A 17,976-nucleotide genomic window follows, 5' to 3' on the forward strand; every position below is an offset into this window, starting at 1 on the left:
TCTTATCCTGGAATACATGGAATGTGACCACAATTCTCGCCCTGCTCATTGGTTCAGAAGGTCCTACAGGCACGGCGTTCCTGGGAAGGTTCCTGGACTCCAACCTCAAAGCTGACCCCAAACCCAGATGTGAAACTCACTATCACCCCCACCTGCTACTTGCTTGCTAAAACTATCTTTTCTAACTAGAATGGACTGAAGAAGGAGCGATTCATTCATAATGGAAGAAAGAACAAGCCCTCACACCTCCACCCTACCCCTCAAAATGTTTTAATATATCTTGTTTACAAAATAGGACTTAAGAACTACTCTAGAGGACCATGTACATGATAATATTTATCTTTTATTAGATATATTACATATTCCCAAAAAGATATAAAATATTCCAAGAGAAAATATCAAAACCTATTGATTTCAAGGTAAGCAACATAAACAAAATGAAAGCAAAGAATTTCTTCCAGAAAAAGGAATGTGAAAACATTTCAGCACAAATACAACAAAGACATGGGAAGGTAATTACAATGTTTTACATTTTACAGCATTTTGTTTTAATCAGTATTTGTAGAAAACAAGGATGCTGAGTTCTCAAACACTGTAGTTATAAGCACAAATTAAATTTTCAGAAAAAAAATAAGAGAAAGTAATGAACTACTGAACATCTGCAATAATAAATGTAATAAAACATAAGCAAACAAATATGCCACTGAGATCACAACTGAAGTGTATGATTTTTAGCGTGTGCCAGGGTCACTAAACCATTTAATCAGTTCTTGACCACAACCCAAAGCAAAAGCATCCTCTCTTCATTTCCCTGATGATTTATTCTAAAAATAAAAAGCAGAAACTTGCTGGTAAAAGAGAATTTCTGCTTTATCTGTGAGCAGCTAGTGGCAACACACACTGAATAAGACCCCAACCAAACACGGGACAGATCCATCTCAAACAACCGGGAGTGGCAAAACCACTATTATTGCATCAAGATTTTTTTATTTCAATTGATCAGAAATTCCAGAACAATTAAGCACACCCACTTAAACCACAGAACACAGTAAACTCCTATAGGAAGGTTCTACATTTAAGACACAACGAAAATACTGATCTCATTCCTGGGATTTGCTTCTGGTAATCCTAACACCTGTAGATGTCCACAAAAAGGAAGCTTTTTTTTTTAAAGTTGTTTATCCCCCCAAAATGAGGAAGAAAACTTACAGTACATGTTTATTGCATGAAATTACTCCCTTGTAATATCTCGATCAACACTAGTATTGTTTCCTTAATAATTAAAGGAGAAAGAAGTTTATGAATTTAACATAACAATAATCTTAGGAGCTGCATCCTGACTGAAAATCCAGATGATAATCAGACTACATGATAACATAGAAATTGTGTTTTATTTCTGTATGAAGATGTTGGAATGGCAGGAGGTATAATGGAAGTTTAACGTCAGGTAATACTAAATCTATTAGTTAACACAAAGAGAATTTTCAGAAGTGCATATAGTCAAGAATCCTTTCTATGCTAAAACTGAATCTTCTAAATGTTGCTAATGTTGCTTTTATTTTAATGTCAAGTTCACGATGATCCCAAATAAATTTTATCAAGAGTACTGTAATGGCACATAGGTTTAGAGCTTCACTTTGAGGTTAGCATGTACGAAAGTCTGGAATTCACTGAACAAACATACTCTTTAATAAGATAAATTATGATGAGCTACATGTAAGTGGGTTTAAAACAGGGTCTATTTTAAAGCATTCTCTCTTCAAAATGGTGAACTCCTGTGAAATGGAAACAGCATGTGGATTCTGCATGTTACAAAATCCTTGCTTCACGTTGCAGTCTCCTTGGCAGCAGCATATTTTACTTAACAATATTTTTCTTCCTTCTTTTGTTTTCTGACATCTCAGTACATTCAAATAGTCAAAATGTTTAAAGTAACATCACCACAAATTTAATGAAACAGATCAGAACGTGGCCAGCATTGTCAGGCAAAAATTATACAATTTATGTGTCATAGAAAGTACCCACCCCTCCACCTCCCCCCAGCCTCTTCCCTTCCCCCAACCATAATATGGACACCAAAAGATTTAACAGGACTTATAAAAAAATAAGGCACATTTATTCTGATACGATAATTTTAAAATAGAAAACCCCTTCTCAGAACATCTGTATTCAAATGAGCTGCGTAAAAAGACACCTTGTGGTACCTAAAAGAGGTCATGGTACCTATGGAATTGCTGCTTCTATTTTAGTGACAATGGAATAAATTGCACCTATCCCACACTGTCAAGTAATGAAAATATGCCTCTTTGTCTACTACTGAATGATTCAAAATCTTATATTTCTGGAAATACTTACAAAGGGTAGGAGGGGAGGGGTCAAGTGGTACAAGTGGTAGAAAAACACATAGTCAACTATGTATAAGGGTTGACGGATTGCACTTTTCCACATATTTCAACACATAAAATTTTTCTAACATGTATGAATGATTGCAACCATTTTGGCCATTAGCTATTACCCACCAGCTTTTTATTCCATTTTGGTAAAAATGGGTATTTTTGTAAGACTAACAAAGGGTCAGCAACATGAATACTTACAACAATCTCTTCACAACCCCCAACACAGATATAATTAGTTAACATTTAACCTGAGATACAATCTGTTGAGAGGTTGTCTTTAGACATTTCTTTGTTTGTTGCATCAATTCATACTGATGATGGTAGTTCATGGAAGGAACTTAAAAAAAAAAAGTTTATAGCATGGCTTTTTTTTTTTCCTCTCTTACTGTACTGGTTTAAAAAAAAAAAATCACAGATTTCATGTCCTCACAGTAGCCAGAAGCTAAAATAATGTGCTTCTTTATTGCACGTCAAACCAAGAAGTGTATAAAAGCCAATGCTTCCCAATCCAAATCTGAAAGCCAGGTTCACCTCAACTGGATTCGGAATGTGCTGATTTCCATGGGACTCAAGTTGATCTCACTTATATTTCGGGCGTCTGGAGGTGAATGCATCAAGGATAATGACGAAGGTATGAGACTTACAACAGTAAACTTGTTAAAAAGTTTCTGTACCAATATCTAAAAAGTAAATGATAAAAAAATTGCACGTTTAGAACAACTCTGAAGAAAGATTAGTAGCGCATCTATATATTCAGTGGGAGAAAAAGTGAAAAGTATGTTTGAAGTTCCCTTTTAATGAAAAATAAGGGGAAGGGGAGGGAGATTAAATCCACCTCTACATACTTGAACGTGGAGACTAACCCTGGAGGGAGACAGAGGAAACTGTAACGGGAGGATGATGGGTTCTGGATTCCTTTTCTGTTGCTTGAGAACACATCAGGTGCAGGGGCCATTTTTTCAATAAAAGAAAGGACATCTATAGGCCAAGAAGCTTTAAACACATCTATATCCTCTTTCAGTCAATACTTACCCCTAACAGTGGTGCTCATCCACCATATTCCCTGTGCCCAAAGAGCCGGGAGATAGGACACAGGCTGCCACAAGGAAGGCCCATCATGTCAGTGAGTCCCATTTATAGGGTGGGGAGGTTGTTTAGAAAATACTGTCCTCACTTCTAGCAGGTTATTCTAATATGTCTCTCTGGACCGTATAACCCCCTAAAGACTCAATGCCTTAATGTTTGAGTACAAATGTTCACAAGCAAGTATTCTCAGATCATCACTAATAAGGGAGAGTGCAAATGTAATGAAACAAAGATATCAGTGCTTTCTTAGCACCAACCACATACAGGGTGAGGCAACAGAAATGCAGAAGCTTATCTATCTAAGCAGATTTAGGCCCCCCTACTATATTTTCTTTTCTTTTTGGGTCTTATGCACATACTAATTTTGTAGGGCTGGAACTGAATCACTTGAGTCTGGTCTAACACTATGTCTATTAGGTTTTGGAGAAGAGCTGGGTCCCCTGAGCTGACTTGGTGGAGGAGACCCGCCAGTGTGGTAGAATCAGCCCAAGCATCTTCTTGTAGTTACAGCTAGCTCAGAGCCACAGGCATAAGATTGGAGGTTCATTTGCTTCCAGGGAGAGTTCTCTGATGAGAACTGTCAGCAAGACCGCCTTGAAGTCAGAAATGCGCAGCCACCAAGCAGTGGTCAGCCTGAGGATCTGTTTGGTCTGCAGAGTGTGGACTCATATGCAAATCTTGCTTAATCAGAAGATCTAGCCCTGCATCTTTCCCCTGGGGAAACAACTGACTGGAGCTAAGTACAGCTGCCCTGGGGTCTTCGGTTGAGTTATCCCACTGGCCACAGTCTCATTGCTCCCTCTCTTCCCATACTGCAAGCCAGCACCCCACTTTAGTTACTGTAAAACTTGTCTGGGCCCCTGTAGGACTTGGGTTTGCCACCCCTGAACTGGATCATACATGACCATGTCCGAGAGAGGTGGAAATGAGGGGGTGGGCAGGAAGAAGGTGCTATGCAGGTTGGAAATGGAAGACCTAAGAATCGATGAGGACACTGCCTTCAAACGTGTACATGTTTGCCTATGCATTTTAATGGTGATAAGAAGAGACTGAACGTTAAGAAAGGGCTTTCTTAAGATGGGGAAACTTGAACTAATTTGAAGTTGAGGGGAATGAGTCAGCGAAGAGGCAATGAAACATGTCATTGTCAAGATTATCTGCAGAAAGTAAGGATTTCAAAGCACACTAACTCAACAAGCAAAAATAAGCTTTCAGCTCACCTTTCCCTGGGTAGTGGAACAAAGCAGCCCCGTGTCTCTGCTAGAGAAGCAGCAATCAAACCCCTTCCTGTGGAGGATCAAGGCTGCCTCATTGGAATGCTTGCCATCCACCTGCAAATGAGCAGAGCGCCAACACGCCACGGTGACATGAAGGCAAATACTGACACTATTGCATACCCTTGACGTCAGTGTCCCCAAACCACAAATGCTCATTTTATTGAAAAGTGAATCCAGGCAAATCCATTTCCATTCAGGTTCCATGCTCACTGTGCCCACCCACCCCCTGCTACACTCCCTCCCACAAGGAGTCAGGTGATATTATGTTCTAAGAATCCCTGTTAAGTCACTCAAGCCTTGGTTTCCTCCATAGTTCCTGAGGACGTGGGTTATCTTTCGTCCACATATTATATATCGTTTTATCAAAGTTTCTTCAAATAAAGCATTTTATTTTTAATAAATCCATCAACTGAATAAAGTATACCTGAATTTAGTCCTTATCTTGTCATTGAATGATATATTATCCATCTTAAAACTGAAACATGCTTCTTCGCTGAATACTAATTTTTGCTAATTGCATTAACATTTTTAATCTTTAATGTACTGGTTCATTATTTTTATATAAGAGGCATTTAAATTGAATTAGTTATGCTTATCACTTGCTAAGCCAACCACATTTATTAGATTGATATATCATTTAAATTCACATTACAGAAGCTATTCTTCTTGTGCAGGCAAAAAGGAAAATACTAAACATGGCAAGTCAGCTACAGGGATCAGTATATAGTTTCTTGCAATGAAATTTCTTGTACCCATTTAAGTAGCAATGTCACAAATGCTTCAAGTCCTTGAATATTTAAAATTACAACTATTTAATAAATTTTATGTTTCTAAACTGGGAAAATGTTTATGATAAATAAACTGAATTAAAAATCCTTGGAAAAGTTAAGAAGTGCATATTTATTCCAAGGAGAGTCATGTGCTGCTTGGCACTGACACTGTGACGAAATTGGTCCCTTTTTCTTTTTTGTGGCCACAGATATGAATATGCCCATGTTCTTGATCATCCTTACTAGGGCATAAAATTTTTAATGTGCTACAGAGACATCTTTTCTGAACAGCTGCCAGCATTCCCATCACTGATTTGATTTTAATGTGACTGAACAACTTAAAGCTGTCCTCACCTCAGATTCTTGGCTGGAATAACCTGTTTTATGACATTTAACACTGGTATTTTGCAGTGGTACTGCTGAAATTTTGTTTGAAGGGAGAGAAAAAAGTCATTTAAGGGATTCTGTGAGTCATCACAGGACCACATGATACACACAGTAGGTTGAAATCACATGACAGAGATTTCTAATGAAATTTCAAACAATTTCACAGTCCCAAAATGGCACTAAAAGAGCACATAAGAAAACGCTTTATTTATTATATACAGAAGGATAATAGTTGTGCCAATTGTGAAACCTTGGAATAGTCCTTTATTCTTCCTAATTGTCAGTTTCCTTGTCTGTAAAATGGAGCTAATGCATGTCTACCTCCTTCATGGAGTCATGGTGCAGGTTAACCCATTGAAAATACTATGTAAGGTAGCCCAGCTTATAGGACAGAATGTGCTAGTTAAGAAGCTGTAGAAATGAATGGTTCAGAATCTGAGCTGGGAGTCAGACAGCCTAAGATCTGTATCTTAGTTCTGCAATTTACTAGCTGCTGATTTCAGCAAAACAGTTTTTCCTTTACCATAAAAAAAAAAAAAAAAGAGAGAGATGAAATGAAATGAAATAGCGTAACAAGGACTTAGCCTAGGGTTTGGAGCAGAGGAAGCCCTCAGTATGTTGTTATTGTTTCTATCAACATCATCCATCAAATAAATAGTGATTATTTTCATAGTAGTTACAAATTAAACAATATTCTTATCTAACTTCTCATTCACAAATTTCTTTTATTGACATCATAACTTTGTAGCTAAGGAATCAGGGAAGCTCCAAATTATATGTCCACAATTATACATCAAAATCATAACAGAACCCTGATTCAAATTCACAAATTAGATGCCCTCTTAATTAGACTCCAAAAGCACTTATCACTATTAACCTAAAGCATCTGGCCATCTTAACTCACTAGACCATCCTTAAAGAAACACTGATAAGCAGGCATTGCTAAAATTCCTGCAACACATTTGTTCTTGAATAATGAATATGTAAGGCCTTTAGCAGACTGAAGGTGACAAAAAATTGGGAAGGGAAACACTTTTGGAATTCTGCCACTGAATTCGATAAGAGATTTAAACAAACAATACAAAAGTAGAGATTAAAGTCATAAAAATTAATTTTCACCAATGGGAAAAAGTTTTACTTTCTCTGAAAACCAAAACTGTATCACTATTCATAAGGACTAAAACACCAAATGAAATGGCATTCATCTTGTGTAAGTTTTAAAAATCAAGTATTCATGAAAGTATCAGTTTTCAAGCAAAAATACCTGAGGCAAAGCAGCAGTTTTTCAGTTTCAAAGTCTGTCTAGACATTTTATTTCCAAGAAAACTGTTTTTCAAAGTAGGGAAGCTGTGAATTTAACTTGAATATGTGTACAGGAAAACAGATACCTTCAAGTAGTCACACTATATACTCTAGGAGAGTAAACAAATTTTGAAAGACCTGTTTTTATATTCATTAACACATTAGTAGCATCCAGACCTCAGAAAAGAAGGGGAGGGTGTGGGGAAGAAAACTTACAAATTTTGAAATTGCACCAAGCACTGTGCTAGGTGAGCTTCAAATGAAGTGTCTTTGTAAAACAGTTCAGATCACCATTGAGACTGAACCCCTGCTTGGATGTTCCCAAGTTGCACCAGGAAAATCCACTGTAGAACTTATTTCAGGGGATAAACCAACATCTAGCTCCCAGACTAAGGGGGGGCCTATGAAATGTCTCCAGCAACTGGGGGAACTAGGGGGGAAGGTGATCTGGCTTACCAAATGAAGCCATCAGGCTCAGAGAAAGCTAGACTGGAGGCAAGGTTTGGTTCCACCACGAATCAGTTAAGTGACTGAGTCTATCCTCTGAAAATTCAGGGAACTAGGTTAGACTCATGACAAACCCCTTTGAGGATCCACCACAGGGAGGACAATAACAGTAACTGCAGCTAACACTTATTGAGCACCTGCTGTGTGCCAGTCATGTACAGAATGCTTTTCATGGATTAACTCATTTCATCTTGCAACAACCTTTGAAGTAGCTGAGGTGATATACAAGGTGTATTGCTCTCTTTAAAGGTAAAGGAACACCCCTATCACAAAACATTCCCTCTCATACTCAAAGTGCAATTATCACTAATGACTCTATAACGGCCCTTCATGACCGTTCCCCATCAATGGCTGGTGAACACTTTTACAGTGTCCCATCATTATTGAGTAGACAAGAAGAAAACAGGCAGTGTGTTCCCTAACATTTTTAGCACTAGTGCTCCCCTCGTCTTCCCAGGCAGTATAAGGTTCTGAGCAGGGAGATCTGGAGTCAGGCTCGCTGCGGTGTGGCTCCCAGCACCGCCGCTTACTGGCTGTGTGACCTGGAAAGTTACCCCAGCCCTAGGTCAGTCAGTTTTCTCTTCCACACGATGGGGCCCAAATAGTGCCTACTTCCACAGTGTTGTCGTGAGAGCTAAATAAGGCTCAGGTAAAGCACTCAGGGTAATACCTGGCATGGAGACACTTCTAGGTACGTTGTTTTGGAAAATCTGAGGAATCAGTAATAAACTATATAAGGAATACACATCACAGTGACATCAAGATTTACTTTGGCAATACACTTCAACCTTCTCCAATTTATAAAAAAAACAGTGCCAAGATTTTCACTTCATTATTAGTAACAATCACAACTGCTTATGACTGAATGATCACAGTTGAGAACCTTTATTTGTCAAGCACTTAGTGGTTACTACATGCCAGCTGCTGCTCTAAATGCTTTACAAACATCAACTCATTTAATCCTCTCAGAACATCTCTAAGGTGGGTACTATTACCATTGCCTTGTTACTCTTGAGGAAACTGGGACTCAGAGAATTAAGAGATTTGCTCTAAGACACCCAGCCAGCAAGTACGGGGAATGCACTCAAACCTAGGTGGTCTGACTCCCAAGTCTGTACTTTCACAACTACATTCTCCTGCCTTTGCTCTAGCTGTGGATCCGTGCTCAGAGATACTTAGCTTGGAGGGCAAAGGGGAGGATTGCTTTTGACTTAATATAATGAAAGGCTATCAACTAAAGGAGATCCCCCCCTCTGATCCGAGGCTGGAAAAAGGGAGTATTCATTAATGGTTCCAATAGAGCTAAAACCATGATTTACCAACACATATTCAGAAAGAAAGGTTTAGAAACTATCATTTCTATCCATCTACAACCCTCCCACCTATCCACTCATCCCATTTTGAAACAGGATTTAAAGTCTCTCTGAAAATTACACACACATCTGACAGTCTCTTCTAAGAAAAGGAAGAGCCAAATGTTCCTCTCCTGAGGTGGATGAGAACTCTGCAAAACGTGAGAGCTGAGCTACTCGCATCTCACACCAAAAGAAGCTGGATTTGCTCCTTACAAAAGTGAGGGTCACAAATCTGTAACGCCTGGAAGCTGTGCTAAACAGCATACGTACACACGTTGTTTCTGAGGAAGAGAGGGGTTGTAACTTTGACCAGATTCTCCAAGAAGAATGTGACCCCACCCTTCTCAGAGGATGTGTAAGTGGTACACAGATAAAGGCATAGCTAAACACCTGGTGGGAAAATTTCTCCAACTTGCCCAGATTCTTTGAAAATGCCAAACAACACTCATATTTCAGTGCATTCTGGCAGCTGGGAAGGTTAGAAAATCTCACACTGTGTTATAAGTCCTGAGACAGGAAATAACCAGTAGAAATTCATTTTCCAGGGCCCTCGTTAAAATGTCAATAACAGTTATCCTGTTTTAATCAACAAGATAGCATGACAGAAAGAAAGGGGAAGGTGAATAGCTGTTCTCAGATATGTACAACAAAGGACATTTTTTCCCACAATTTTCACCTTTCGAGAAGCTAGGGAGATCAATAAAGCACCAATCAATTCTTATAAGAAGGGCAAAATAAAGTAAAACCTTAAACTGCCTCTTACAAGAAAAGGAGGGGGTGGTATAAACAAGTTGAGAGAGAAAATCTTATTCAGTAAGTGGTGCTGATGTTGAAATGACTGGTTAACTATTTGTAAGAAACAGTTAAGCACAAATCAAAATAAATTCCATACAGAGTGAAGAGTTAAATGTAATACATAGCTATAGATAGAGAGTATAGATATAAAGATATATATCTAAAATTAAATTAAATAAAAATATATGTAAACATAAAAGCAGTGGAAACAATCTGCAAAAAAAAGTTGAAACAGATATCACTGTTCAAAACATCAAGGCAGAATGGCTCCATGAAGCCTAGATGAACAGCTTAATCAAGTTCCTCCTCATCTCTGGAATGTCAGCATTCCAGGATGAACCTTTCACTGTAGCCTGACCCATGATCCGTCCTCCCATGAGATTCTCCCAGCATCCTCTCTACCAAGCCTCTCTTCTCCCTAAATCATTACCCTTTCCCAATGACATGGTTTTCCCGTTTAGTGCACTTGAGTGGTCCTCTTATTCCCCAGTTTTCAAATCTTTATAGAAGCTTCGTTTTGTATCTCAAACTGTTGATAGTGTAAGAACAGAGGGTGATAAAGAGAGTTGGAGGCCAGGCATATAGGATGAGAAGGCTAACATTTAAATTCCTAGACAGGGGCTGGAGCATGCTGGGCCATACAGCTATGAGGCAGGGTTTTAAGAGATGTTTGTTTCCCTCTTCATCTGACTACAAATATATGACATATAATTAAGTTTTTTCCAAAAAAAATTATAAACTAGAAAAGCAAGAGATGCCTATGTAAAAATAAACTCATCTACCAATATAGAACAATTTCTGAAAAACTGGACTTTTTCTCCTTGAGAAACTGGACTTTAAGAACAGATTTAGTAAGTCTTAAAAGGTCAAATACCACCCTCTGAGGCTACGTTCAGCACCCAGGTTCAGAAGACCTGGATGTGGCTCCTGATTCTGCCATTTACTGCTGGGTAGTTTAATTTTAATCATTTAATTTTTCTAACCCTTACTTTCCTAATTTAGCCAATGGTGATAACTCAGCAATTTCTAGAATCACGAGGAGAGTTATTAAAAATTACTGATTCCTAAGCTCTCCACACCAGACCTACAGAATCAGAATCTCAGAGATGGGGGAATTTGTAAAAGTCTCTTCTTGTAAAAATCTCCTCAGTGTGATCTGGACACAGTGACTCGCAGAATGATAGCTCGAAATGCTGAACCAGCTCAGTGGTTAGCAAACCTCCAGCCCCCACCTTCCTTCTCTCACTATTGCTTGAGCCCATAACTCCTTTCTCCTCAAGGAGTGAAGGAGACTGAGGCTTAGAACTGAGCAACCTTCAGACAGCAGCCTGGGCATGGGCAAGCAGAGGACGTGTCCTCTGTTACACAGCTGATGGGGGAGGTCACAAGGGAAGACAGACGTGCCCTTATCATGTCAAGGGGGTCCTCAGACACTTTTCTCATGGAAATACTGTGAGGTGATGGTTAGGAAAATGCTTACTTAGATATAGGCCAATGTAGACCTCTAGTCTTGCTTGGAAGCAGCCAACACCTCTGTTTACATAATTTCAATGGGAAAAATGCACTGCAGTCTCTGAAAAACTCATTATTGTATGCTGGAAGCTGCCAGCACACAAAAAAAACAAGAACACAATCCAAAATGATTAGCTCTGGCTTCTGGATTGAGTTATTTTTGTCTTTCTTTTAGTATAATCATGAAATTACACTTGACACCTTTTAAGTATCAAGCTTTCTTTGAATGAATACCTACATTAGCTTCCTTCAATGATTACTTTCCTATTATCAGAGGTTAGGGGACAGAGAGCAATTCTTTAAAGTATCCCTTCAGACTACTGGTAAGTTTTTTCTTTTCCCCCTGCAATTTTATTATTTATTTATTTTTTACATCTTCCCTGGAGTATAATTGTACTGGTAAGTTTTTGAACAACTGTTCGAAATACGTGCTAAGAGTCAAAGACTAACATAGAACTGGCACCAATTTATATGATAATACAAAAAAGCCCCAAATATTTAGTTCTGATCACGTGTTAGGCATTAACCTATGCCTATGGTTAGGCATTTCGGTCTTTATTCTTCCTGGTCAAATTGTTAAATTGCTTTTATTCCCTCTGCTAAAACTCCAGTTTGCACCTGCGTTGGCATGTACTGTAAGCATCATCAGGATAACAATGTATGTCTACAAAGCACTTCTGTTTCAAAGGGCTCTCACAGCACTATTTCATCTGTTTTTCATACTAGACCTGAAACAGGCATATCTGATATCAGGCCCATTTTATAAATGGTAGCTGAGTCAGCAGTCACGCAGCCAGCAGGGAGTGAAGGTGGTTCACCTTCCAAAGGTGAGAAGGGCAATGGGAAGCCAGGTGGCTACAGCCAGCGAGGCCAGACTGCAGAGGGACTGAATGCCCAAGGGTCTAAATCAACTTTGTAGGCAATGGGATTTTTAATCCCGAAAGTGATTAGATTTGTATTACAGGAAGCTAGCCAACAGCAGGAAGAATGAAAGGAACAGGTAATCATAAAAAAGAGGTGACCTGGAAAACAAGCGAAAACCTTGGAGGGTAAAACCCTACACTCACCGATTCTGGAGTCAGCTGGTGCTGCTTCCAGAAAATAATCATGGGAAAGAGTCATCTAAAAGTGAGGCTAAAACTTCTCCATGGCCGCCATGGACCCCAGAAGCCCCTGGATCCCTCAGCTGCTAATGTCCTCTACCATCCATGCCCCGAGGTGGCAGCCTGAGGCTCAGAGTCTGGTGTCTCCACCCTATCCTTTCATTCTCTTTAGCCCATGAATTAATGACAGGTTACCTCAGGGAGGCTGCCCATCTCTAGTGCGTTCTTTCCCTGAGTCAAAAAGTAGACCCACAAAAGACCATAGTAGAATCCTAGAGAGAACGCTCACAAGATCCACTTGTTCAACAAACTGTCACCGAGCCCCTACTAGGTGCAGGCGCTGTTCTCGGCAGGGGGATACAGCAAGGCATCAAAGAACAGCCCAGGTTTCATGGCTCTTCCATTCTGACCAGCATCTCCTGCCTTCAGGCCTTCCACTTGCTCCTAACTCTTCCCAACCGCTCTACCCTCAGAAATCTGCATTTCTTATTCCCTGACCTCCTTTGGATTTTTACTCCATTATCACCTTTTCTGCAAGGCCTTCTCCAACCACGCTATTCAAATCACCTTCTAAAACTGTCCTTCCTTCCTTCTTCCCCTTCATTATAACACTTATCATCATCTAACATATGTTTCTCTTATTTTTTCATCTTTAATTATTTTTCTCCTCTCACTAGAATCTAAGCTTCAGAAAGGCAAGGGCTCTTGTCTGTTTAGTCCATGACTATACCCCAGTGCCTTTAGCAATAACTGGCATGTAGCAGGCATGAAATAAATCCTGAAGTTCACTCACGTGATCAAACAAGCCCTTTTGACACAGAGATACACACAGAGGCCTCTAACGTTCACTTGCATTCATTATTATTAGACACATGTATTTTCCTACATAGTCAGGCGTAAGTTCCCTATCTTGGACATATAGTTTTAAAGCCCTAAATGTCCAAATTTGTAGGCATTGATCCTTTCTTTGTTTGGTTCTCTTCAGTTCTTTGTTCTCGAGCTAAACATTTTTTTCCTCTTACACTCTCTTCCAACATGAACACTCTTCTTTTCGCGCTCAGGCCATTTATTATAAGACATTTCCTACAGAATCTATAACCACTCACTATTTCCGGCTAAGTGGATGTCAATCCACAAGATGAAACAGCTTTACAAAACATAAAAATGATGTCAAACCTCTCATCTTTTCTTCTTTTCAAATGCAGTCTCTGACTTTAAAAGTAGGCATATAGGTAAACTCAAGCAATCAAACTGTGTTAAAATTCCATCCCTAATAAAATCTTCCCTTGTTTCTTCCTCTGATGTGTTTTTGTATCTCACCTACATAGCTGGATTCTCAATGCAAAGATTTGGGGTTTTTTAGGATTTTTTTTGTATTTTTAGGAGAAAAGATATGAATGTACAAAGTCTCTGGTACAGAAATAATTACACACTATACCTTCTGTTTCTCTAACTCCTGAGAAACACTGACTAATAAGGAGAAACAAATGGAAAATGCCAGTAGGGCTGATCTTAAGGCCTGGTTCTCCCACCTACTAATTATGTGACCTCAGGCCAGTCTCAGCTTCCTTATCTGTAAAAAGAACCTGATATTCCCTGACCTGCTCACCACACAGAACTTTTCTGAGAATAAAATAAATCAGTCTAAGGAAACACTCTAAACTACAGAGCAACAGTCAAATGAAAGGTACAATGATGTTGCCTAAAGGTGAAGTCCTCTTAATCATTCTTTGAAGCAGAGTAAAATTTACAGTTTTATTCCTTCCACCCCCTTACACCAAGTATACTACAAAAAGTAATTTTTTATAGATATGTTTTGGGATATACCTTTGATTGTATCGTCCTCAGATTAACCAGATGAATGTCACAAGGGAAAGATGACATTAATGGAGAGAATTCACCGAGCAGCTGAAGGGTGGGCACAGGGACCTTTTCTGTCATTGGAAAGATAGGATGATTCAGGAAAGAAGAAGTTATGTGGCTAAGGAGGGAAGGATAACTGACCGACTTCTTTTCTTCTTCCTATCAAGAAAAAACAAAAATGCTTAAGAGTTATATATTTGCAGTTCTTACAGTATTAATTGAATTATCAGACAGGGCTTAAACAGGAAAAAAATATACAAATATATTAATACTTTGATTTCATTATAGTTTATAAATAAGTCTTAGACAATGCACAGTAGATTATCAAGTTCAGTTCTAAGAAAACAGTGTCCACCTAACTCCCATGTTGAGAAATATCTCTTTTCCATTGCTTTAAAACTAAAAATCCTGACAACATTCTCAACATTCTAGGACAAGGTATAACTTTTTATGAAAATTCTTTCTCAACCTACCACAAAAGTCTTAAAGTAGATGGGTTGGGATGTTCATATATCTTATACATCGTCAAATGCTATCTCTTCTCCCTCAGGTTTTACCCATCATATTCTTATGGTTTCATTTATACACTTAACTAGACTGTAAAGTTATGTATTGATCCAAAGTTATGTTTTATAAATGTTACCCAATGATAGGATTTTTTAAAAAAAACTCAGAAATAAATATTTAAAATAACACAGGTAGCATAACCAGATCATCTGGTTTTTTTTTAAATTTGGTAAAATCATTGTCAGTTGCTTCACTTTATTCCAAAAATAGGAACTACTATATGTGTTATAGAATAGTTATCACACATTTACATGGTACACAATTTATTCAGTATAATTTTTAAATACTTTAGTCTTTGCTATGGTGTATGCTTAGAGCCAAGTATTTCAGCATGTTCAAACATTAAGTAAATCAACCAGAACTAGGGATATACATATGGTAGATGACATACACAATTAATTAAATCAATGATTAAGTAGAACCTTAACCAATAATGCCTAAGGTGTAAAAGCAGACACAGAAAAGCACTAAGAAGAAAACATAATTTATGTAGAAAGGTCTTTTGATCACCAGCAACATTTATAGAGAATTTAATTTTATATCTTATTTTTCGTAATGACTATTTCACTGATATCTTCTGATATATTTTTAATATATTTTTAATAGAGGGCTCAAATAAAAGGTTTGGCTACTTATCTGTGTGAAAAGATAAGATTTACAGAAGATACAGAGCTTAAAATTCAGAATGTCAGATTAGCATTGAACAGAGGGTGGTAGCAAAGAGTGAGGAGCATCTTGCCAGCAGCAAACTGTAGATACCATTACAATTCAGACTATGAAGAGAGAAAAGAAATTTTTTTCAAGGCAACAGAGGGACACTACAATATTAAGATACTGACAAAAAATATTAGGTATAAAAAGCGTTGTTAAAAAATTTTATCCATTCCACATTCCTTTTTTTAAGGAAAGATTAAATAAAGCATATAAAATAATATTCTTCAGCAATATTGAAATTTAATGCAGCTTGTAGAATAACATGAAGAGAGAGGGAACAGTTTCAACAAGAAGCTTTAAGTATACTCAAATATCAAAGGACTTCATAATCTAGGTCAGGATTGCTGACAAAATCACTTTTGAGTAATAAAAGATAAAAGCTTTTTAAGGCAGGAAAACACCTGCCTTATCAGATTCCGGAGGCATTAAGTCCATTCTAGGTCAAGAAACATTCAGAAAAAGCTTTCTGGCTTTGTCTTATGCTCTTGGAGGAATCCTTGGACGCTTCAGTGAGTATGTAGGGTACTTCTTGATAGATTATCTATACCTTAGTAGCAGTGATGTGCATATTTACTATTCCTCCAAACCCAAATCAGTTCTGACCTTCAGTGCTTCCCCCACATTGACCATACAGCAGAATCGCTTGGGGAACTTTTAGAAAACATAGATCCCTGGACCCGAACCCAAATCTACTGAATCAGAACCTCCTGGGGTGGGACCCTCGGAAGGTAAAGTTAAAAGCCCCCCAGATGACTGTCATATAGTCAGTCCCACACCGCTCTGCTGACCTGTGCTAGGAACTGCCACCCCAGACATCCTCCCAACATTTTAGAAGAAACAAAGCTCCCTTTGGAATCAAAAATATAAACCTCATCCTTTAACTTGTTTGGGATTAAAAAAACCAATATGCAGACTCGAAAACATGTTAATGAAAAGTCTTGTCAAATGATACAATGCCGTGAATGTAAGCACTTTTAGCATTCAAGAACTGTGCTATTTATTGTCTCCTAAGCAAGATAAAGAAGAAAAGTTTATATAAGAGTTGTGGTTTGGTGTCAGAAGAGCTCCTTGAACAAGTAACACTGCTGGACGCTGGCCAAGTCGGGTGTGGCAAAGTCTCAGGCAGAGCGCCATCATTCCCACACTTTCTGAACATATTTATAGCAGTAAGGGGCTAGCAAGATATTTAACTGTGGAGCTATCACCAATCTTTTAACCATAACCCTGATGATAAACCCAAAGCTTATAAAATATATTTACTATAGGAAATTTTACATGTTCGTTTAAGCTATAAATGAATTTCCCAGCCTTATAGTAACTAATATACTACTCTAAACATTATTTGGTTTCTTGTAGGTTGGAAGGTTTCAGACTGTACAGGTCTGGTTTTCTCCCTGCATCCTGTTCAACATTAAAAAGAGTTTCTAGCACATTCTGATCCAAACTACATCAAGTTGCGATCTTCTCTATTGGGTTTCAGCCCTTATTTCATAAGTCAGAATTTCTTGCCAGGCTCCTTCGTGCCCTTCATTAAGCCCAGATGAGTTCTCTGATTCCTAAACATCACAGGTTTCCATTCTGTCTACATTAACACCTGCTAAATTATTAAGAAAAAGATCGTTTTTTTAGTCACCTTTGTTTATTCAGAATGACCTGACACACGGTGAGAACTTGATAAATGTTTGTTGATGATTAATTAATTTATTAATTACTACATTAACAAGCAATGCAGTATAAATGAAAGAGAAAATTACTGTAGGGGGAAGGATGGGGTAAAAAGACAAAGAGGGAGGAGAGAGAATGAATGAAAATATGTAGACCTGTAAGATTTAGAGATAAATATCATTTAGCGCAGAGCTGAAGCCTAGTAGTATATGGGCCAAGCTGGCCTATTAGACATGTTTTGGTAGCTCTGTATGGTATTAAAAAGTTACTTGTTTTTCAGCCACCTCTCAAAAAAAGAAAAAAATCCAAGAGATTTCACATTAAAATCATCAACACAACAATAATAACAAAAACTCCCCTTAACAGATAACTGTTTTTTTACCCCAAACACTGGGTCCCCACATTCTCATGTGGAAACATCATCTAGGGCTGAGCTGTGGCTCCTAAGTGGGATGTGTCCATCCTCATGTTCACCACAGACCCTCTGGTCACCTCATGTAAGCATTTGTCCTCAAACCTGAACAACCTCCCTCATGCCATCACTTCCCTGAGCCCTGTCAGCATTTGAGTTTTTACCTGATCTCTCCAACTTCCTCTCCTTATATGTGAAGAACTGGTATCCAGAGGTAAAATGACCCAGTTGTAACACACGAACACTTCCTAGTTCAACACCCCCT

General features: G+C 38.3%; 1 protein-coding gene across 1 annotated transcript in view; it reads right to left on the reverse strand.

Moving 5' to 3' along the window:
* Positions 1-323: 323 nt before the first annotated feature.
* Positions 324-17,976, reverse strand: part of MAN2A1 (mannosidase alpha class 2A member 1) — a 167,685-nt gene continuing 150,032 nt past the window's right edge. Inside the window, exons 20-22 of the mRNA XM_004267441.4 lie at positions 14,318-14,512; positions 4,703-4,813; positions 324-3,076 (exon numbers count right to left, since the gene is read on the reverse strand). Coding sequence (XP_004267489.1) covers positions 2,924-3,076; positions 4,703-4,813; positions 14,318-14,512 — 459 coding nt within the window. The 3' untranslated portion in view covers positions 324-2,923. The remainder of the gene's footprint in view (positions 3,077-4,702; positions 4,814-14,317; positions 14,513-17,976) is intronic.

The sequence above is a fragment of the Orcinus orca genome, chromosome 3, assembly GCF_937001465.1.
Source record: "Orcinus orca chromosome 3, mOrcOrc1.1, whole genome shotgun sequence".
Lineage (NCBI taxonomy): Eukaryota > Metazoa > Chordata > Mammalia > Artiodactyla > Delphinidae > Orcinus > Orcinus orca.